General features: G+C 39.7%; 1 protein-coding gene across 21 annotated transcripts in view; it reads right to left on the minus strand.

The window, feature by feature from the left end:
* Nucleotides 1-1,957: 1,957 nt before the first annotated feature.
* DLG2 (discs large MAGUK scaffold protein 2) overlaps nucleotides 1,958-23,397 on the minus strand; it is a 2,210,459-nt gene continuing 2,189,019 nt past the window's right edge. For 11 of the 21 annotated variants that reach the window (XM_032167962.2, XM_032167964.2, XM_032167970.2 and 8 more), the window contains 6 exons: nucleotides 19,548-19,598; nucleotides 18,452-18,553; nucleotides 16,038-16,210; nucleotides 13,558-13,667; nucleotides 8,943-9,034; nucleotides 6,721-6,859 (listed from right to left, as the gene is read on the minus strand). In XM_032167962.2, coding sequence (XP_032023853.1) covers nucleotides 6,753-6,859; nucleotides 8,943-9,034; nucleotides 13,558-13,667; nucleotides 16,038-16,210; nucleotides 18,452-18,553; nucleotides 19,548-19,598 — 635 coding nt within the window. In that variant the 3' untranslated portion in view covers nucleotides 6,721-6,752. Of the gene's footprint in view, nucleotides 6,860-8,942; nucleotides 9,035-13,557; nucleotides 13,668-16,037; nucleotides 16,211-18,451; nucleotides 18,554-19,547; nucleotides 19,599-23,397 lie in introns of all 21 variants that reach the window. The other 10 variants (XM_032167965.2, XM_032167963.2, XM_032167975.2 and 7 more) reach the window with 1 other exon arrangement.

Consider the following 23,397-nt stretch of genomic DNA (forward strand, 5'->3'; position numbering starts at 1 on the left):
CTTCTGAAGTCTTGAAGAGGAGATGTTACCTAATTCAGTCGTCCACACAAGACAGGGACCCAGAACTGCAAAGACAGGCCTTAAGGGGGTGGGAGAGAACTAGTGTCTCTCATGGGCCTTGCTTTTTGGGCTTTGATCAGTTTAGACCAGTGAGGTTCTACTGATGCCTTATATTGAGATGTGAAGCATGTTGCAAATCATTTGTCCTTTGAAGTTTACAATTAAGGAGTAATCAAAGCCACACTGAGTCATTTTCATTTGTATTCTAGCCTGTGATGGAGACAGCAGGCACCTAATGTAGCAGATGCTGAGTCAAGCATGGATACAGTGCCTCTCAGGTGTGCTGCAACAGAGGAAAGGGTCTGACGTCTGGTCTAGCTATGCTTGAGGGACTCCTGGGTGGCTGGGGAAAGGTAGCCTGTGTCTTTCATGTCAGCAAGCCAGGGGCTCAGCACTAAGCTCATACCATAAATCAGAATATCTTTTATTTCCCTTTTGCTATCCCCAGGCTTTAGCAAAGTTTACCTAAGTTTTCTAGCTTTGTCCTAAGAATGCTAAGGGGCATTAGGGACAGGGCCTGGACTTGATGCTTTGGCTGTAACACTAGAGAGGGAAGGGGATCAGTCTAATGACAGCCATGGTGCCTTCTGAGATGTCCCTAAGGGAAAGGTGACAGAGAACAGAAATTGGGGTTATTATTCCATAGAACATATCCTCCCTTGACAACTTTAAAGATGATGGGTCTCATTGTGGCTCCCTGTACAAATGTTACCTAGCTTTGTGCCTTGTTGAGGCTTTTAAATTCTGTCACTGGGTGTATGGCCTCAGAGTATCTACAGAGATCACAGGTTCATAACTAGCCCCTCTTAGGTTCAGAGATGTGTCAGCCACTTCTAGCTTTTGAGACTTCTAGCATGATCATGGTTTAAAAACTGTTTTGCAGACATGAAACAGGACACAGAGAAAAGCTGAATGCTCTTTTAGCTTCTTTCCTTATGAGCATATCCATTATCGAAGTGAATCTGGCTTTGTGTACAGTGTCACCATTAATATTAAACCAGGTGAGATTGTGCAAATGTTGAAAATTGCATAATTGTCAAAATTTGAGGTCCACACTGGTCTTGCAGCCTCAGTCAGTGTCTTCTTACACCATGTCTGAGAGTCTTTGTTCACTACCCAGCACCAAAGACAGCTTTAGGACACCTGGCAGATTCCTGATGGCCAGGATGGTATGAACAACTAGTCTGGCTTCCTGAATGGCTGATTCAATTATATGATAGTTTATCATGAAACAAAGCATAATCCAAAGCAATTGCTTTGATGCAAAATTTCACCTCTTTCATGAGTAGAATTTGTTTTGGTTCTCTAGCTGTCAAACCTGGCTAAATGTCAATATGACAAGGCTAAATGTCAATATGACAAGGCTAAATGTCAACATGACAAGGCATGTATTTAACCTGAAGTGAAAAATTTAGAACATTATCTGGCAGATCCAGATTCCCAAACTTGACATTTTTGATATGGTCAAATCTTTGGAGCTCCAAGGTGTATAAGACAATGATACCTCCTCCCCAGTTTATGCCTTTCTTTGCATAATGTTTCAGATAAGAAAAAAATTATTTTTCTTTATCCTTAATATCTTCTGGAATCCCACAGTTTGACACTGGGAAATTGATTTTTCCCCTCACATAGCTGTGAGCATCTTTAAAAATCTATCTTTTAATACATTGTTCACTTTTGGAAAAATCCCGATTAAAAGCAGGCAAGATGGTAACCAAATATTTAAGAATATGCAAAAACAGCACTTTCACTTCCTCTCAGCAGTGCCAATACTTCTCAGGGCATACCCACCCTAATTGCACTTTAGCTCTGGAATCAGAGACAAAATTGATAAAAATAGACACGAGTGATTCTATTCCTTATGAAATAAGACAAATTATGCTTTGGGAGAAAATCGTTTGCTATAAAGTATAAAATGTTTTAATATTTGTATCTTATAATAAAACCATGTTTATAAACACTCTATCAGGCATTTTTACAATGGGGCCACCCACCACTGACAACTAGAAACGCAATGAATATGCACAGACACACTGAGTATGAAATATACATCTTGATTTTATAATCGTGTGTGCTTTATTTTTTACACAAATGGAATGGAAGTGTTGAATATTTACACTTAACAGGAGTGTAAGCTGTGCAGTGTCTCTGTAAACTCCAGCCCAGGCAAGGAGTATTCCCACCTCCCTCCCATCCTGCACTATAGCTCGATGGAGAAACATCCTGTCAGAGAGAAGAACAAAACTGTCATATTGAAAGGATCTAACGGGTACAGCCTGGTGCACTCAGAAGTTAAGAAACACTTAGGAAACACAAACTCAAAAAGGAGAGAAGAAAAGTCTGCCATCCCATTGGGAGTCAACCTTGCCACTTGGTTGTCTGTCCTCATGAGTTGCTAGGGAGATACTGTACTCTTTAGATGATCTTTGTCTAAATTGTCCGCCTGTCTTAGCTTTGTCCTCAGCTGTTACAAGAAACTGCACAGCTGTACAAGAAATGATTTCCAAAGCACAGGTTTCAGTGAGGAAGGATATTTACAGACTTGAGTGTGTGTGTGGGTTTCCAACCACAGTCATTCATACTCAATGTAACATGTGTGTACATGGTATACATACCATATATACCATACATACACAGAAGTAAAATGTATATCACAGAATTCTGTAGGGAGTCCCCTGGCAAGTCAGCTGTCACAGGAGGTACTCCACATGCTTCAAGGGAATTGATCTTTTTCCCTCTAGGAGTGACAAATTAATGTGATCAACTTAGGAATTAGCCTGAGTCCTTGGCTTAAATATATTTGCAGGAATTTAGGCAGGACCAAGACAGGAAAGAAGAGATTTCATTTCACCAGCAAGTCCATTCAGTCTCACCAGAGCAATCACCAGCTGAAAAGCAGAGGGGGCTTCACATGAAAATGGGAAAAAGAAAGCTTATGAATGGGAAAAAAATGTCTCTCTCCAAACCAAGGTGATGGCATGGCTTCAATGAGGAGGAAGAGGTTTGCTATCAGAATAATTGGGGCCAGAGTCTGCCTTTATTGAAAGGAAATGTCCTCAGAGCCATGCGGTAGTGCTGGGAGTGGGCTCGCTTAGGAGCAGCGTTCAGGCAGAGGCACTCAGGCGCCGGCAGGGCCCACAGCACATGCATCATCGCTGCCAGGGCAACGGTGCAGGCTGGCTCCGGGAGGCGGGCTGGAGCGGGCTCCAGGTCAGGGCCTCACGCTCAGCTTTGCTTTCTGGGCTGAGTAGGTGAAACGGCGACCTAAAGTATTTGTGTCATTAGTCCAGTGCATGGACTTGCTGTCTGAATCAGCCATGAGCCCTTTAGAGGACAGAAAAATCAATACAGGGATGTGTGGGAGAAGATGATCAGAGATGTGAGGAGAGGAGAAAGGACAGAAGAGGAATAAGAAGGGCAGAGAAACAGACTAAAGGAGAGGTGGACAAAAAGAGAAAGGGAATAGAGAAGGATTATAGGAGAAAGTCAACAATTCAGAGATAGTGGGAAGGAAGAATAGGAAAAGGAGAGGAACAACAACAACAAAAAAGAGATGGAATTAGTCAGAAATAGAAGGAGGAGGAGAGTAAGGAAAAGAATGAGAAAAAAAATAGAGTCTCGAGCCAGAGGTTGGAGAGTTCTTTCCTGGCTCGGAGTCCTGAAGGGCCGGCAGTAGGATCTAAGACAGCGCACAGAGGCACCCGAGTGCAGCTTTGTGAAGACAGGCTCTTTAAGCAGACAGAGCCAGCCCAAGAATTTGGGGCTGGGAAAAAAGGCCTGCAAATAAATGGCCAAGAAATCCCGCAAAAGGCCTGCAAATAAATGGCCAACAATTCTGTGGGAGGAGAGCAAAAAACAAATGCCTCTGCACTTAGCTGACAAATGGAATTTTGATTTTGGTAAAGCTGAGACCCCCGTGGTGCTACACATTGTACCAGAGCATGAAAAATAGCACCAGTTACACGATCTGGCACTTTTCTGAAAGGGCCCAGCATGTGTGAAGGTGACATTGCACCCCCAGCAAGCCTTCAGGTTGGAGAGAGCTCTGGACAAAGTTTGCAGTGTTAGCACCAGTCTGGCCCCAGGCTCCGAGTGCATTTGCTCCAGATGTAATCTGGGTAACTTTCATGCCATTTCCATACAAGTCATCAGATTTGCTGCAAAATACACCAGTTCATTGGAGCCATAGAGACATCAACATTGGGAAGTGCAAGACAACACAACAAATGGAGGTGTAAATTCTATTGGAAAAGACCCTCTCACCAATTTGCTTGGTGATTCTTCAAGCAAATATATATGTATTTATATATTTATATAAATCTACATAAAAAAATCAGTGCAAATGCTAATTCTAATCTGAAAGCATCTACACTAGGAAAATAAATAGTTATATTACTACAAAACCAAGGGTTGGTGGTTCAATTTGATTGTACTCAGCCACAGCAATACTAGTAAATGGAAAGCACATCACACGACCCGCGAAAACATCTACTCATTAATGACAGTCTTTTAAATAAATGGTTGCATGCTCAGTTGAGAAACCAAAGAAGTTATCATGGTGGCCTAAAAATAGAGCTGGGATCAGGAATGGCATTCTGGTGGCAGAAAACTTCTGGGAGCAATATTGATGAAAGTAGGCCTTGACCTGAAACTGGTGAATTGCAGACATGGACTTATCTTTAACATTTTGAGCAATCTAAGGAAGTCTCTGGAAATTTAACTTTCATGAGAGGGAAAATGCATTGCTAGCCCTTCCATTGGCAAAGGAAGCCGCAGGACTATGGGAAGATGCATAATTTTGCATTTCTGTTTTGTTTTGGTGACTGCAGCCAGGCAGACAATGATGTTTAGTGTAAGATGAACAATGCCTGTTTTTGGAAAGAGACTCTCATTCTAAGCTCCGATGTTCTTACTGTGAAGAAGCCCCATCACTCTGATGGCTCTATCTCTTGCTCTCCTACCCAGCCTACATGCTGGTTTGCTGCACAGTGTGGCAGAATCCCTGCCAGGTCTGGATGTACCCCAGAAATAAGGCGATGGGGCTTAGTCTGGGCATGCACAGAACCCAGAGTAGAGTGGTTATTATCACTGAAAAGTCTCTCTCTAAACACCATGGGCAAAAGCAATGCTGATGTCGCCATCCACTCTAAAGTGGGAAACTAACTCTTCTAGTTCAGTTTATAGGCTTTGGGAGGTTTCTTTTTTTAAATCATCGTTATTATAATTGTTTTAAAAAATAAACTTGGTCCAGGTGCAGCTCCAAGAAAGGCAGTTCAATTGGTTGAGCTCAAAGTCATTAATTGTCTTTCCTTGTGACTCTCTTTGCTCCGTACATAGAAACAAAAAAGTCTGCATCCCTCACCCCCAACCAGATACTTATCTTCTCTCTCTTCCTCAAAGAAATAGTGCATCTAGGAACAGATCTCTCATTGGCTCTAATACCGTCTCTGGATGTTAAAAAACTCTGCTACTCTGTAAAAGGAAAAGGTACTAATCCTAATTACTCATTGTTGGCCAAAATGCTAAATGGTCCTTTAAGAATTGTATGTCAGTAACTAGGAACAAAGTTATTCAGCTATTTGCAAGGCAGGCTCAGGTTATTTAACTAGAGAAAAGCAAAAACTTCCCTTTAGATCATTTGCATAAGTTTGTCTCTGAAAAGCCATCAGCATAAAAAAATGCCTTAACCAAATGTCTTCCAAAAATATCCATGAGGGCAACTCACTAAGGGATGTGCTGCATGAGAGTGTATCACTAATGTGGAAGGGAGGTAAGTGAGGAAGAAGTCTTTGTCAGACTTAAAAGGAACTCAGATGCTCTTAATGGATCATTGGCAACAAAAGGGAGAGTGCAACTTTCAGTTCTTGAATTTGATCATCTGCTGATGTTGCATACATTTAGTCTTTCAATATTAGTCTTTACAAAATATTTCACAAAACTTTTTTAACCTATAGAAATTTGTTTCTATACATTTAATATATTTTTATTGTATAAATTATTCTCATCTTTAGTGCCTTCTTTCAGTCTATAAATGGCAAAATAGGCAATCAACAATCATAAAGCTAATCCCAGGTGGAATCCCCTCCTGTCAGTGAGGTTAGTCCTCCATACACTTGCAAATTTTATGAAATGCTTGTCTTTGCAGATGCCAGTCAAAAAACTACACATTTAACCTTCCCTGATAGTATGTCGTCTCCAAAGGGACTCCTTTCTTTTTTCCTTCTTTCTTTCATTTGCTTGTTAAGAAATCAAAAGATGTGCATAGTTATAAAATTCAAAGTGTACCAATTACAGATGTGGGTAATGGGAAGGTTGATGAGGTTCGAGTGCTGGCAATTTTTCTTTAAAGCAAAAGACACAGAGAGGTCTGCAGCTAAATCAGCTCTGGACATCTGCTGGGGTGAGGAGGCTCTCATCTCTTGGGCAAAAAGCCCGTCAGAGGTTCATCCCTACACCTGGCACTTTGAGCAAACCAAAGCCTTCCTTCATACTGCAATGTCTTTTCTGTCCCACCCTTTGGCCCCTCTGTTTCCTTCATGGCTTCATACAGTTTGTGTTGTACATTCATAAGAATTCACATTGACTGCAAAAACATAAATGCAACAAAAACATAAAAGCCTCCAAGTAGTATGTTATATATATTTTGTTCTTCTAAATGCTCTTCTGTCGTTGTCAGAGGCGCAGTAGCTAATTTATAACTTTTCCTTTGAGGGAATCCAGATGAAAGGCCCAGATTGCTCTTCAATAACAAGCTTGCATTGGTTATATATATCTTCTAAAGTATCTCCTTGGACAATAGCTATAACAAAAGCAAACACACCCAGAATTAGAAATAATTTCCTGGATGGTGAAGAACAATCATCACTTACACATTGGAGGCTCAAATCAGTAGCAGACGACTCATCAGGAAGATTCATATCATTTTTCATTAGTCAGAAAAAGCAGAAAATTCATATAAGCAAAGTTACAGTCATGATTTTAAAAAATGCTTTCAATGGATATCCTGGATCAGTAACAAATGCATCATAGTCTTTGCACTTTCTACCTGTCTGTCTGTAGTCCTGGACAACTTATCATTCATCTATTTAACCAATATTTTATGGGTGCTTACTCTGAGCCAGACACTGAGCTAGGCAATGGTCAATTTTCAGACTGAGAGCTCCCTATTTAGAAAAGAAAACTGGCCTTACAGTCTCTATATTTACTTACTTTGGCAGCAGCAGAAATTCAGATATTGTAGACACCGAGGAAATAATGAAGATTTTAGAGGGAAGTTTAGTTAACCTCCCAACCCTCAAAGCCCTTAATAGGAAAACCAATTCATTCCCCAGATCCCTGGTAAATTGAGATTTTACCATACAGGGCTATTCATATTGAGAATACCATAAGTCTACTATTTATAAGAAACATAAATAGGAAGAAATATAAACAAACTGCTCAGCTGTGTATTTCCTAAAACACTAAGTCACTTGGAGTAGATTTAAGTACATTTTATTGTCTCATTTGAATAAAAGTTATCTTGTAGAAAGATTTCCAAAACACATCAATATTATCCATATGACACTAGGTCTTAAAAATAAATTACTACTGAAAGATGATTTAGATATTTAAAAACAACCCTCAGAATATATTAATTATTGTATTGTATACAAAATATAAACCACTGTCAAAATGTATAGTTTTGATTGTTTTTCCTACCTGGATGTTCTTTTAGGATGAAACATAGCTCATATCTTGGTTATTGACAGAAAGAGTACTTAATATTACCTGATTCAAGATATTTACAAACTGCTAAGACACTGACACTTTCTATATTCTGAATAAGGTAAAGAATAAAACATCTAACTTCACATATGGTAATCCAGGAAGGAAGTTCTTGGGCTTTTTTTTTTTTTGAGACAGAATTTCACTCTTGTTGCCCAGGCTGGAGTGCAGTGGCATGATCTCAGCTCACTGCAACCTCCACCTCCTGGGTTCAAGCGATTCTCCTGCCTCAGCCTCCCTAGTAGCTGGGATTACAGGTGCCTGACACCACACCCAGCTAATTTTTTGTATTTTTAGTAGAGACAGGGTTTCACCATGTTGGCCAGGCTGGTCTCGAACTCCTGACCTCAGGTGATCCACCCGCCTCAGCCTCCCAAAGTGCTGGGATTACAGGCGTAAGCCCAGCTCAGAAGTTCTTGTTTTTAAACCTCTGGGAACCAGGTGTAAGGCAAATTTCACAAAGTCTGATTACTCAGTGTTCTATGAAAGCATATAGGAATAGAGAACTCAGAACTCAGGCTCTGCAGGAGAAGGAAACCTCTATTCCCCTTCATGTTTCCAAGGAAACATTTAAAAAGAAAAAAAAAAAAAAAAGCAGTTTTGGTTGACACTTGACACAGTGAACTGAAACATGAGGAAGAGTTTCAAGCATCTTGTTCACGTGCTGCTGATGGGGACACTGATGACAGCTCATGGAGCAGGGAACGGAGGCCTCCAGGCTTCTTCTCAAGAGTAACTGCTTTGGACATTGACCATTTTGAGCCCTAAAATTTTGTTTTTCAAGTTTTCTGATGATATCAGGGAGATAGTTTAATGAGGTAGCAATGCCTAAAATCCTTTTCATGGTAGGAGATAGCTCAGGGGTATCTGCTGCCCATGGTTTTGGGTAGGGCTGGTGGGAACCTGGGAGCTGGCTGCAACTGAACTCTCAGGAGAACCCAGGGTTTTACATCAAAATGGGTGAAGCAGAGAGAGACTCCTTGTATATGAAACAGATATTAGAGATTCTCAACAGGAAGGTTTTAGGGCACAAGTACACCAGGCCCAGAGCCCTCTCTATGCCAAATGTCAGAAAATTTATCCCCTTTCTCACACTACCAGGGTAAAAGTGAACTCACCTGTAAAATATTCTCCAAATTCTTGTTCTAGCTTAATTGCTCGATCATAGGTTTTCTTGGCTTGTTCCTCTGTTAGACGCTTATTCATCTCCCTGGGAAAATGAGGGTTTGTATTAGAACGTAAAGGGAATATTCCAAATCCTAAAAAATTAAAATGTATGGCAAAAATAAATCCTGCAGAAAACATAGTGTAATCTTAGCAACAGCTTTTTAGTCTTCATTCAGGACTCCTCTGTGCTGGAATAATTTCAGCAACAAAGACTCCCGGCCAGAAAGCTCATTCTCTCAAAGGGCAGTCTCTTGGTCCCACATTGGATTGAAGCCAAATATGTCTCCTTATGATTTGTAGTCACTGGTCCCTGTTCTGCAGGGACATAATATCCTCCATGGTAGGCCCTAGGATATTTAAATAAAGTGCTTAAGTGTGTCTTGAGGCTTCTACTTCTTCAGAATAAACTGTCCTGTTGCTTCATCTATCCCCTCAGTGGATGTGATTTCTAAATCTGAACTTTCCTGGCCACCCTTTCTTGGAGTTTGTTCTAGAGTATCTCAGACTCTCTGAAATGTGAGAGTAGAATGGTAGTTATCAGAGACTGGGAAGGGAAGGCAAGAGGGGAGATGAAGAGAAGCTGGTTAAGGGGTATAAAATGCAGTTACAGGAATATTTCAAAATAGCTAGAAGAGAAGAACTGTAATGTTCCCAAAACATTTCCTGTGATGGATATTCCAATTACCCTGATTTGATCATTACACATTGTATACAGGTATTAAAATACGACACATACTCCAAAAATTTGTACAACTATTATATATAAGTTTTTTTAAAAGGCTCAAGGATAAATCAAGGTGGGAGAGAAATGAAAAATTCTTGAATTCTGTCTAAGACCGAATCTACTGATTCTTAACTACTGGCAGCTTTATCTTTCCGGGTCTTCCAGGTGTTAGAAAAAAAAATGTCCAGCCAAATGCAATTTGGTTGGCTGATCAGGATGCATCACAGGTGCATGTAGAATTTCTGAAATCATTACCGTCTTGCATGCTGCTTAGGAAGCCAGAGATCTGGGTCTGGAACATCTGGCCTTAGTCAGTTCCTTTCCAGAGCAAGTAACAGAGGCAAGAAGGGACATGCTTAAGGCTGTGTATTTAACAAAGAGTAATCTGGGGTAAGAACTCAAGGTTTTGGTTTTTTAAACCAATTTTTAGTTAGACTTCCTATTTTACCAAGACTTGATATCTTTCAAAAGAGGCTTATTTGGGGGAGAAAAAAAAACAATATATTGACATTAGACATTAATGGCTGAAATATAAAGAAGTGAGAATTTCCTGAACTCCTGTTGCTAAACTCATCTTGTCCTGAGGGGTGGTATGTATAATTTTTCTTCCAAACAGTCTCAGCCCTACATGCTGTGAATGGATGTTACTCGTGGGTGGAGAAGATGCTGGGCTAAACCAAGGGACACTCTTCAGAGAAAGATGAATATTTGCTCCAGATGTCAAGAAATCATGTGGGCCAGACACAGTGGTTCACGTCTGTAATCCCAACACCTTGGGAAACTGAGGCAGGTGGATCACTTGAGCTCAGGAGTTCAAGACCAGCCTGGGCAACAGGGTGAAACACTGTCTCCACAAAAAATACAAACATTAGCTGGGCATGGTGGCACATGCCTTTAGTCCCAGCTAGTTGGGAGGCTGAGGTGGGAACATGGCTTGAGCCCACGAGGTCATGACTGCAGTGAGACATGATGGCACCACTACACTCCAGCCTGGGCTGGACAGAGCAAGACCCTGTCTCAAAGAAAGAAATCATATAATTCTGGATCTTCTTCGACTTGCCTTCCAAGAATTCTGTCTTCTCTGAAGTCCCTTTTTACTGATTACAGCAGTGACTTAGTTTAGGTTTTTATCCTCTGACCTGTGAATTTATTTTGTCTCCTTGACTGATCAGTAATTCTTTGAGGGCGAAGACCATGGCTTGTTTGTCAGCATGTGGCATGGAGACTGATTCAACACTTATTTGTTGAATGAATAAATGAGTAAATGAATGAATGAATGAAAAATGGGGAGCTAGATAAACAGAATTATAAGATAGTTGAAGACAGAAGTAAACACAGAGCATCATGGGAGCAGGAGGGTAAAAGCAGATTGGAAGTGGCAGAGTGAAGGGACATTGCCATGTGGGAAGGGAACAGAAGTCAGATGGTGGCACAATATAAAAAGAACATCCCTTTCATACACACCCTTGATTTTATGCTCCTCTGAAGAGTGAGCTATGTATGTGCTAATAAGGTCTGTGATTTGATGTGGATGATGCACTTGAGAAATAATCTGTGTGATGATGTATCAATGTGTAAATGTGACAGCTGCCATGCTTTTGTTCAGGCTGACCTAGCATTCACTCCTCCCTGGGGAATGGGCAATTCATGGCAGCTTTGCTCCTAGAGTAAAAGCCTTGGAAAAGAGTGAACTGTAAAGTAAACATCCAACCTTTAATAGGTAGATTGCATTGGTCTGAATGTCACTATCACTGCACTTGAGACCCATCAATATGGCTGCAGCAAATTATGTCAGATTCACTGTCCTTATTGTGAAATCCAGCCTTTAGTATGTTTAACTTTCCATGGTGATAAGTGGCTGTGACAGTGCCCTAAGGAATAACTAAAATAAGTCATCTCATAGTTGTGGAAGGCAGTAGACCTTCTCCTATAGAGTGCCAGATGGGACTGTCTCCCAGGATCGCACTGGACCAAATGTGCCACTGCCGTTGTTCCCTCAGGCCTCATTCCCCTGAGAAGCCATTTATCCCACTGAGTGTTTACAATATGAAGATTTATTTTTCTATTTCTGAAACAGACCTTTAAGATGGCTGTTCCCAGGAACTATTTTCTTCTCTTCTTATTAATGTTAGCATTACTTATATTTATGAGGCTCTTTACAGATTATAAATCAATTTTACATCATGAAATTTGTACTTGCTTAATTCACTTTGTGCAATGCCTGACATAGTATCCTATACAATGAGAAATTTAATACATGCTATTGGGGACCTCCCGATCTTATTTTTTTTTTTTTTATCAGTGACCTCCCGATCTTATTTTTTTTATCCTGGTAAGAATCTTTGTCCATTTTTTTTCTTTATGGGCCTATATTCTGCTTTCAAGATACATCTCTGGCTATTTCCCCAGAGCTCAACTATGTATTTAACTTAGTTCTCTCAGGCTGCCATTCCAGCTGCTGCAGTTTGCTTTGCTTCTTTGTCTTCAGAGGAGACACAGAACAGTTAGTTAATATCCTCTGTAAGCAATTGCTTTCACTGCTGGGATTAAATAATTTCCGTTTCAGTCTTTCCATAAACATTGTTTTCCAGTACTCTGTGGTTCACTCCCAAACCCTGTCAAACACTATGGCCTTGAGGCCCAGATGAAGGCAAAATTTGATCAAGGCCCTCATGACAGACACATTGGCATTATCTCTTGCACTGTCATGGAAGAGGTACTGTTCATGTGTTCTATAATGATAAAATAGTTTTATTCCTTTATAATGAAGTAATTTTATATCTTTTGTAATAATAATAGGTATTATTTATTGAGTACTTACCGTATGCCAAAGACTACATGAACAGCTTTACTAAATTCCTAATCTTGTTATTTAGCCTTTATACTAGCTCTATGAGGTATTTATTAGTATGCCTCGTTTCGAGGTGAGGAGCTAAATCTTAGAAAGGTCAAGCAGTTTGCCCAAGGTTACTTAACTGATCAGTGGCAAAGCAAAGAACCAAATCTTGCCTGATCAATTTTCAGGTCCCTGCTGGTAGCCCCTTTTCTGGTTACCTCTATCTACTGTAACTTCACCTTTGTGAATGGGAGTTGCCTACACTGACTTTACAGTCAGATCGTGAATGTCTGCCCATTTTGTTTAATGAGTTTTGCAAGAAGTTATTTCACAAGTCCTTTGGAGAGAAAAAAAAAAAAAAAAAAAAAGAAAACCTTGAGTGCACAGGTATGAAGCTACTGGTTTAAGTTACAGATGTTTTACTGCCACGCCACTAAGAAAACTCTATTAAGAACAATGTTCTATGTATGTAAAGTTTTAATTAAGGAACATTAGAATTCTATCATAGAACCAAGGAAAATGCCAATGAAAAAAGTCTCAAACGTTGTCTGCTCTCTCTATAAAAAATCTACACATTTAAAAAGATTTACTTATAGACCTGCCTCAGAAGTATGAGACAATTAAAAAATGATTGCTTCCTATCATCTGGAAAACAAAAGCAAACCAAAAAACCAAACCAAACCAAGCTATCCTCAAAACAACAACAAAACCTCAAAAACTAACAAAACAACCCGTGAAGTAAAAAAAAAAAAATCAGAAAAATTACTGAAGATGTTTTCAGGAATTACTATTATTGTTAAAATGAAGGGTGTGAAAAAAATCACTGACGTTATGTTTCTAGTGGTTTAAAAGAACTTTGATATATCTTCAAAAAAAGAGAATGCTGAAAAATCAACAATGGCATTTCCCATTTGTAAGCATTCCCAGCAAAATCCTGTTAGTAATTTGCAGTATAATATGGAACAGGGAGTCAGTTGGATGAAGGCCTCCAATGCCCTCTACTCACATAAGAGGTTCCAGAGACCTGGGTTTTATGAAGATGGCAATGGGATAGAGCTGGGCAACTTGTAACCGCTTGATAGCATTTCCTGATACATCAAGTATACAGTGTTTGCCCTGGTAGAAACAGAAGAAAAATATGAAGTTAATATAGAAAACATGGCCACAATCCAACAAAAGGAAACTAATGTATGTAGGTTTTAGAGGAAGGTAGGGGATGCTGGATTTCTAAAGTCAGAAAAAGATCACTGCAAAGAGTAAATAAAAATTGATATATCGGGTCATCATTGAGCGTTTACAATAACTAATACTAACTAGCCCCTTACAAAGTGTCTGCTACTGGACTAGACATTTTACATGTGTTCTCTCAGTTAAATACCGGATGTAACACACAAAGATGACATGCAGCCATATGTTATGTGACTGAGTCTATTCTCATGAAGTTTAAAAACCATCTCTGAACACAATTGTCAGAAGAAATTCCCAAATCTCTGAGGTAGGTATTAGCTGCATTTTACAGAAGACTCACACTAACTAACTTGCCCAATAATTTAGTGCTAGGAGCATGCAAACCCAAGTCTGGAGCACTAACAGAATTGTTGGTTGGAAAAAATAGACACCTCACTGTCTCACCCTGCCCAACATTCAGTGTGGAAGATTGAGAATAATGTGAATTTTTCCAAGTACTTGTATGCATCCTTTCTGCAATGTGCTCAGTCTAGCGGAGGGCAGACACAAAAATGGTTAACTTAAGCATACAGTTGGCTGGGTGCAGTGGCTCATGTCTGTAATCCTAGCACTTTGGGAGGCCGAGGCGGGGTGGATCACCTAAGATCAGGAGTTCGAGACCAGCCTGACCAAAATGGTGAAACCCTGTCTCCGCTAAAAATACAAAAAATTCGCCCAGCGTGGTGGTGGGCACCTGTAATCCCAGCTACTTGAGGCTGAGGCAGGAGAATCACTTGAACCCAGGAGGCGGAGGTTGCAGTGAGCCGAGACTGCGCCATTGCATTCCAGCCTGGGCAATAAGAGTGAAACACCATCTCAAAAAAAAAAAGTATATGTATATATATATGTATATATACATATATATTAATTAAATGCTGGTTAAATGCCAAGAGAGAAAAGCTTGCGTGAGGTATGTAAATTTCTTGTTTGTTAACATAAAAATGCTATTACATTATAGCACACCTCATTTAACTTGGCTTCCACCACAATGAGTGCTCAGAGCAAGGAGCTGCTTTATAAAGCATTTCTGGATATGCAGATACATTTGCCACATCATATTCTACCTCCCGGAGAGAAATGTCCTCATTACCCTGAGGCTGGAATAACTTTATGCAAGAAGAGAAAAAAAGGCACTTTATGCAGATAGAAACAATCCTAAATCAATAATAAGGGCTAAAATCTCATCTATAATGTTCACATGAAAATGAATACAGTCCAGTGAATACTTGAACTCTTCTTATATGAGAAACTCACTAAGATGGTTCAAGACATTATTACTTAGGTAATAGATTTCAAGTTTTCTGTGAAGTGCAGCAGCCACATAACACGTATAAATGCTGGTTGATTATTCACCAGTCAGAACATTTCAAGTTAACAACATGAACGAAGAGGAAAATAGGTGCAATTATCCAGGACAGTTTGACTAGAACCAGTATTCATTTAGTTGATAGAACTGAACTTTTGAGAGGGAGGAAAATAGATGCAACTTCTTAGTGTATTCTTAGATGGACATCAAAATTACTTGTTTAATTCTTTAGCGGTACACTGAGAAAGGTCATGGCAAATCAAATCAACCCAAGAAATATCTTCTCCTATGATATTGGTCCTCTGTGTTCACAGGAAATAGGATCCCTCTGTAGGCAGATTGTATAGCCACACCCAGGTGCCTTCCTATCCTACCCTCTCTTGAACATTCTTCTCTTTTCCATGCCCCTGAAGTTACCAGCAAAAAGAGAATTGCAGCATCTACACCTCCTCTAAGCTAGAACTTCTGAGAGCAAAGGGCTGGGTAGCCCTTCTCATCTATCTTGTCTTCTACCATGAGGATGTCAAGTTTTCAGAGAGAGAAAAAAAAAATAACTTCCTCTAACAAAAGAATTCAGGAATGCTACCCCCTTGGTTTTACAACCAAAGTAGTAAACCTGCCTTAATACAATCAAGGTTGTTTATTGGGGCCTCAGATAGTGAGTCAAAGACAAAGCGAATCCTCATAAACTTCAAGCTGTTAATTGCCTTTAGGTTTATAGATATCCCCCAACCCCCTTCCTACTTTTTCCAAGTCAGTGAGAATACGTTATTGAAATTAGAACAAAGATTAATGACATTGCTCTAAGGTGATTCTCTGCTTGGATGTCTTAAATTATTTAATCAAAATTTACAATTGCAATCAAGAAGGAGTAATGACCAAAAAAAAAAAAAATGCAGTTTGCAACCTAGAAACCTTCTTCAGGGGAGGTGTAAGAAGATTGGTGAACATACTCTTTCTGCTACAAATCTCACAGACTGCACACTGGTTCCATATAAATTGTCATTGTACTGGCCGGCTTCTATAAACTTGTGCTCTTGGATATCTTTCTCCATTTGTTCTCTGGAAATGACAAAGTGATAGTCTCTGCCGTCCACCTCGTAGTCTCGCTTTGGCCTCGTAGTATCTTTATAAAACAAAAAATGATAAAATTAAGGTGCATTTATACTTACAAACTTGCTTTACACCTATATTCTCTACCACATCCTCAACATTGATATGTAGAAATATGTAGTATGAAGAACTATGACATAGTAACAGGTACTACTCTTACCCTCCCACCATAAGCAACTAAAAAACTGGACAAAATATATGAAACAATTGTTTTCAGACATCAGACAACAGGAAGTACAGGGCTGTAATCTTTGAGAAAAGAGAAACGTGAGAGAGCATTCACCCTACCTCTCTGCCTAGAGGCCATTTCCAAATGGAGAGTTTAGATATCACAGAGTGCTAGAGGACACTGGAGTTCAGTCAGAACCCATGGAGATCCCAGAAAGGCCACATTTTAAAAGGTTACTCTAGACTTACTCTACACCCATCTTCACAAAGTCTAAAACCATGTCACAAATGGAAGAAGCTGATGTGTCCGTAAATTATCACCTGCCAGAACAAAAACTGAATATTCTATAAAGGATCATAAAATTCAGACTCTCAACATATATAAAATAAGATAATCACAGTTAGATGGGACTAAAAATCAGCAACTCTAACCATTTCACCTAAATTTTTTGGTAAGAAGAGAAGGGGAAAGCAATCTAGCAATATGAATAAAAGCTGTTAAAATATTTTTAATCTTTGACTCATTTTTTTCCTAGAAATGTTTTTAAAAATGATTAAAACTTCAGATACAGATTTATCCTTAAAGATATTCATTATATTATTTTATAAGTAATAATTATAACACAATATGCAATGATATTTTTGTCACAATTCATAATAGTGAAAAATAGGGAAAAACCAAAATGTTCATAAAGAATGATTAATTGGGATATAACAATCATTTGAAATAGTTATATAAAATTTTAAATAAGCAAAAAAATCACAGAGAAAAAATGCATGCATAGAAAGAATAGATGGAAATGTACAAAAATATTAACAATGATGTTATCTCTGGGTATTGTGTGGGATTTTGTATACATTTAATTTTCTTGCTTAACTTCCTTTTTAGCATTTTCCAAGTTTTGTCAATTAACATGTATTGACTATCATAAAATGGTTCTATTCAAAAAAGAGAGAAAGAATATACAAGGTGAAAGGGAAAGTAAAAAGAATGCTTAAGTACTTTCCGTTTTCTTTCTCTCAAAAGTGGAAGAGCAAGCCGGAAGCTGCTGTAAATGACGTGGAGTTTCATTTGCTCCTTCCTGTCTGAAGACTTTCTTAGGATATGTTCTATGGCAGGATCTCTTCTCAGAGCCCTTGCTGGGAATTGTTTCATGAGATACAGCAATCATCCTAGTCTTTTGGCCATGTACTGGACACATACAATTCCTGCTATTCTTAAGTATCTCATGTAAAATTTGCAATACTGGAATGTTAGAGACACTTGAAAGCATCAGGCTTAAAACACATAGAATGGAAGAGAAATATTTGTTGGTATCAGATGTAAGAGCTCCATTATCTAATAAATTAAAATTTCCTGATGGACCTGTCTACATACATAGAAGGTCTGCATGCATTTCTGTTTGATGGAGTCGGGGTATAGACAGGGTGAATGAGTGGAGAATGTATGGTAGGGGGTGGGGAGGGGAAGAGGCAGAGTAGTTAGAATCTAATAAGGCTACAATCAGAGGGACCAGGAAGCCTGATGATTATCTATAATGAGAAGAAAGTAGTTTAAACTCTGTAATGGCCTAGAGGTCAAATTGAAGTGTTATACATTTTCTTGTCTTCACCCTCCCTAAACCTGGGACTGTCAACACGGGAAAGCCTATTGGGTTCTGGGATTGACATATGGCCCTAAGTCATCCTGAGAGGATTTTAATATATGGCTTTGTTTCTGATCTCTTCCATCCTATAAAAAATAATGTTTCAGTGGCATTTCAATCAATCTATAAAAACATACTGATGCCTATCATAAATCCTATGCTGTCTTAAATGGTTGGGGGCCACAAAAATTCATCCTGCCTTTTAAGGGACTACAATCAGTTTAGAGAAAACATTATTTTTATTAAATACAGAATGACACACGGCAGCATAAATGAAAAGTGTTAGGCAAATAAATAAGGTACTCAGCTAATCGGAAATGGTTGGTATTTGAATTACTAGAGAGACTACTGGAGGAATGGAATTACATTTTACCATCTCATAAAGAAATCCAAGCTCTTTTTTTTTTTTTTTTCCTAGAGGAAAGAAAAATGACACTTACGAGGCACACAGGAGCCAAATTTATCAGGGAATTCAGATATCAAGTCGTCATTGATCCGATCCTTCATGGGCCCCAAGATAATCACTGGCCGGGTATAGTTTACTGCAGAATGGGAAAGGAAGATGTAGGTAAAGAGAAAGACTTGGAAACAACTGCAAAACTGTCCTGCAAGGGTGATTCTTAATTGCCAGACAGAGCTGCTAAGGGCATTACTTCACTGGATAAATCACTCATACAGCCTTGCATAGGGAAATTGATGTTTAACACTCAGGAGGTTGGCAGTGCCTACTTTCTGGAATCTACTAGCAGGGAAAGGCAACTGCAGTATCTGTCGATGAAAAGAAACATTTGGAGGAGTTTTGCTTACTCTCTGGCTCTGCCTACATAATGTCAAAACAACTGATTTTAGTCAACTGAGTGGGAGAAAAAAGAATCCAAACCAGCTGTTCGGCTATTGTTTAGACATGACTATAAAAAGTAATTGTTAGTAGTAATAACATCTTATGTTTTCATGATTTCTTTTCCCCAGATCAAAATACTCTCTATACTTTGCTACGGTTTCTAGATTTCCTTGTATTTGAGATTAGAAGGAACCTGAAAGTTCATTGGGTACAAGTCCCCATCTGATGCTTGAATTCTCTCTGCAGTATCCTTGTCAGTAGCAATTGGCCTCTGTATAAATGCCTCCGGGAAAAAGCAGCAGCTTACAAATAGCCTATATCTTAGGCAGATCTGCTAGAAAGTCCTTCTCAATACTGAGCTGACATCAGTCTCTCAGGAGACTTTATTCACCATTCTCATAGCTAGTGCCCTTTATGTAATTTGAATGTGTTCCTTCCCATTGAGGACCACTCATCTGTAGGGCTGCATCCTTCTCTTAGGTGCTATTTAGTGCCCATACTCAGCAGGAAGTTGTTTGTTTGGTGATAGGGTCAAAGAAAGAGAGAGAGTGAGAGAGTAAGAGTAAGGTACGGTCTCAAGACAACAGAGCATTAAGCCAAGTTTATTCTCTTTAGTCCTTCACTCTTTCCCTCCTTCAATGATGTCACCTCTTATGGCCCAGAAATCAGGAATGAAAGCATGCTGGGAAACTTACTTTCCTGCCTTGTAACAGGCTCATAGGAAAGAATGAGGTCTTCTTGTCCTCCTGAGAAGAGAAGGAAAGAAAACCACAGTGAACTAACAATCAGTCATATATTACAGAGACAAGCCCTGCTCTGAAACACAGGAAACAGACACAGCTCAGGGTTAATTCTCCTTGCTGTTTCTCCTTGAACCATTCAAAAATATCTTTATCCTCATAAAAGTCTTTAGCACCATTTTAGTATCAGATTTTCACAGTTATAACTCTAAGTAATAACTGGTTGGTAGCTATTTGCTGCAGGGCAATGACTTGTGAGACTGCTTTCTGTCTGGCATTGAGAATGGAATGCCATGGCCTCTACACCAAGCATTACTACTTAAAAGGAAGCCATTTAGTTCAAGGAAAGGGTCCAATTCAATAGATGGCTGCTACATAATCAGAATTGCTGTACCTTTTATTTCATCTTCTATTTCCCCAAGAAGCACACTGTTCAAAAGCAAGTATATGCTTATTTCATTTATGATATAAAAACTTCATCAGGACACTCAGGGTTTTACTCTAATATTAATTCATCAGGAAAATGCTGTGGGTCAATTAATGAAGATCAAAAATTGAGGTGTGTCCTACATTATTGGTTATAATTGCTGCTAAACCGTGCCTTGAAACTTCAGATAGAGAACTAAGGAAGACACAGTAGTAAAATGTCAGCCCCTCCAATATCATTTGCTACAAGCCTTGTGACTCAGGGTGGACCTCAAGTCAACAAATAACCATAGAAAGAAAATTGGTTTTTGGCATTTATTTTTTCAATCATCTATTTTATACAATCGATGAATTAATTGGTCAGAGGATTAGCTCAATTTTAGCTGCCAACCCAGAAGTGTCTGCATTTTTTTTTGCATTGACTAACCTTTGGAGCAGCAATAGGTTAGGGCTGTTGAAAAGAACTTTCTGTCTACTAGAAGAAATAGTGGAGCAGGAGTGGAATATGAGGTAACTTCTGAAACCAAAGGGCAATTCACCTTTGCTGTATATCCTCACCACCCACCCCTGAAGCACATTCATAGTCTATTAATGCCAGGTTCTCCTCCTTCAATAGCCACAGCACCACAGAAAGGGAGGTAATTTCATAAGAAGAGTTAATATCATCGACTGGTTTGATAATGAGACGGATTTGGGGAAATTGAACAATATGTGGGTATAGCTGTGAAGTCAGATGACTTCCTTGGAGGCTGGGTAGCTGGAATGGGATAGGGGTAGGAGTGTCTTACTTTTTCAAGTGTGAGAAATGGCCTCAGGCTGAAGTCATATTTTATCTCAGCCTCAAGGAGGGCTTGGGCTCAGAATGGCACCACCATGCCAAGCTACTTCTTAAGGGTACAGAGAATGGACCTTGATGCTCCTCCTAAGTGGTACGTACCCATGGCCGCCCCAGAAGTGTTCAGGGGACTCTGCCACATTGGTCAGAGGTTTCGTCAGTGAGGAGTCAGATTTACTATGTTTTGTACTCAGGAAAAGAATGATTCCCTTTGAATAAACTACTGAAATGTACAGAGCCTAGGCCGAAAAACATGAAGGTGATTGATTACTAACCCACAGTTATCTAAAGCTTGAGTGATGTAGAGGGTATAAGCATTCAAGGTTTTAGTTTAGTATTATTTCATCAGGAAAATGCTGTGGGTCAATTAAAGAAGTGTAAAAATTCTTGGGGAAAAAGTATAGTTTTAATGATAGAAGCATGGTAGACTAATATTGCAATTTTAGACTATAACTTTACAGGGGAAATCTTCAACAATTAATGTGCAAGGGAAGGATTCTGACCATGGGATAACAAAAGCTTTAAATGTCAGGTAACTCTTGGACTTCCTTATTAGGCTGGGAGTTTCATAAAGGCGAGGACTGAGTTTTATTCATCACCATGTCTCCAGTGCCCCATCAAGAGAGATGTCAACAAATTTGCATACTGATTTCAGTCACGGGAAACAGGATGAGTGATGAGGCCAAAGGTAGGTTCTATTTTGTGTTTCTGTCGATATGGTCATTTAACTTTGGAAAGCATGGTTTTCTCTAAATAAATAGAGCGCATCATGTTCCCATAAAAATCTCTTCCCAATGGCTTTGCAAATCATTCTGATGGAATGTTCTAAAGGCAAATCTTTAATAAGATATTTGATGTCAGTGTTTATGATTGCGATTCAGAAAACTAGGGCAAAGCATAGCTTTGATTAATTTTGTTCAAGAGTCCTCTATCGGCCGGGCGCGGTGGCTCACGCTTGTAATCCCAGCACTTTGGGAGGCCGAGGCGGGCGGATCACGAGGTCAGGAGATCGAGACCACGGTGAAACCCCGTCTCTACTAAAAACACAAAAAATTAGCCGGGCGTGGTGGCGGGCGCCTGTAGTCCCAGCTACTCGGAGAGGCTGAGGCAGGAGAATGGCGTGAACCCGGGAGGCGGAGCTTGCAGTGAGCCGAGATTGCGCCACTGCACTCCAGCCTGGGCGACAGAGCGAGACTCCGTCTCAAAAAAAAAAAAAAAAAAAAAAAAAGAGTTCTCTATCTCGGTCTATCCATCACTTCTTGGTTTACTTTTCTATGAAAGGCACTGGTTCTGGTTCTGGTTCAGAGCAGTAGTGTTGGTAGACAGCAATGGCAGCATCCCTTATGTCCGGGCCACCCCAATTCTCAAGACCTTGTGGCAATCAGGTACTGTGTAATACCCAGGAAGCCTGTGGGGAAACCCGTGGAGGTGGGCATGACATAATTGCTGTGAATTCAGCATCTTAAACTAATTTTTACTTCCATGTCCAAGAATGAAAAGCCCTATGGGTAATGGGGAAGAGACAAAGGGGAAGAGAAAAAGCCACTGTGATGAAGGAGAGAAAATTTATCTCTTTGTGGCACTTTGCAGGCCTTGAGGGGCTTTCACACCCACTGGCTTTTATGTCTCACAGGTATTGCTTGAGGTAGGTACTCTGATGATCCCCATTTTACAGGTGAAGAAGCTGAGGCTCAGAGATGTTAATGAGCCCTGATTCCTCAGCTAGTAAGCAGTGGAGTCAAGATTTAATACTGCACCTTTTTCAACTCTTGTGGAGTATATTGCACTGTCTTGAAACAGTGAGAGAAGCAGACTTCTCTGTGGGGCAGGGTGGGTGGGTGTTGAGGTAAAGCTTACAAATGAAGAAAAAATTGGAGAGAGAGATAGCGGCTGAAACCAGGTCGGGGTTATTAAGAGGCCATCAGGTACTCTGCCTCTAAACACAAGTTCTCTCTCTTTTCTTTTCTCTCTTTTTCTTTTCTTTTCTTTTTTCTCTCTCTCTCTCTTTCTTCTTTCTTTCTTCCTTTGTTTCTTTCCTTTCTTTCTCTCTCTCCTCTCTCTCCTTCCTTCCTTTCTTTCTTTCTTTCTTTCTTTCTTTCTTTCTTTCATTCTTTTCTTTTCTTTTCTTTCTTTCTTTTTTGCTGTTGTGTCATCCCTATAAAATAGTCACCCTTAAGAGTTTTTCTATTTTCTGATCAGGAGGGGTTGGCACTTCGAAATAACAGCTGACAAAAAGGTACAAACTATTTCTTGGTTTTGTTTTGGCAACTGTATGGCTGAAAGTGGGAGAGCAGCACAGAGCTGTGTGTGGATGTCTGCAGCTGCCAGAGACTTGGCAGAGGGTTTTGTCATAGTCTCCACAAAACACTATGTGTTTAAACTGGAAGCCAGTCACAATGAGAGACCCTAGTATGCCTTTATGCTAGAGAAAAGCAAATTGCTGTTCTTTAGGAATTCCTGGAAACTAGAAAAGAGAGATGATGGAGTTGAAGACCAGTGGCAGTACATTTAATGCTCAAAATTTAGTTTTTAGTGCCTGCATAT

This window comes from Hylobates moloch, unplaced genomic scaffold (genome assembly GCF_009828535.3).
Source record: "Hylobates moloch isolate HMO894 unplaced genomic scaffold, HMol_V3 SCAFFOLD_11, whole genome shotgun sequence".
NCBI classification, from domain to species: domain Eukaryota; kingdom Metazoa; phylum Chordata; class Mammalia; order Primates; family Hylobatidae; genus Hylobates; species Hylobates moloch.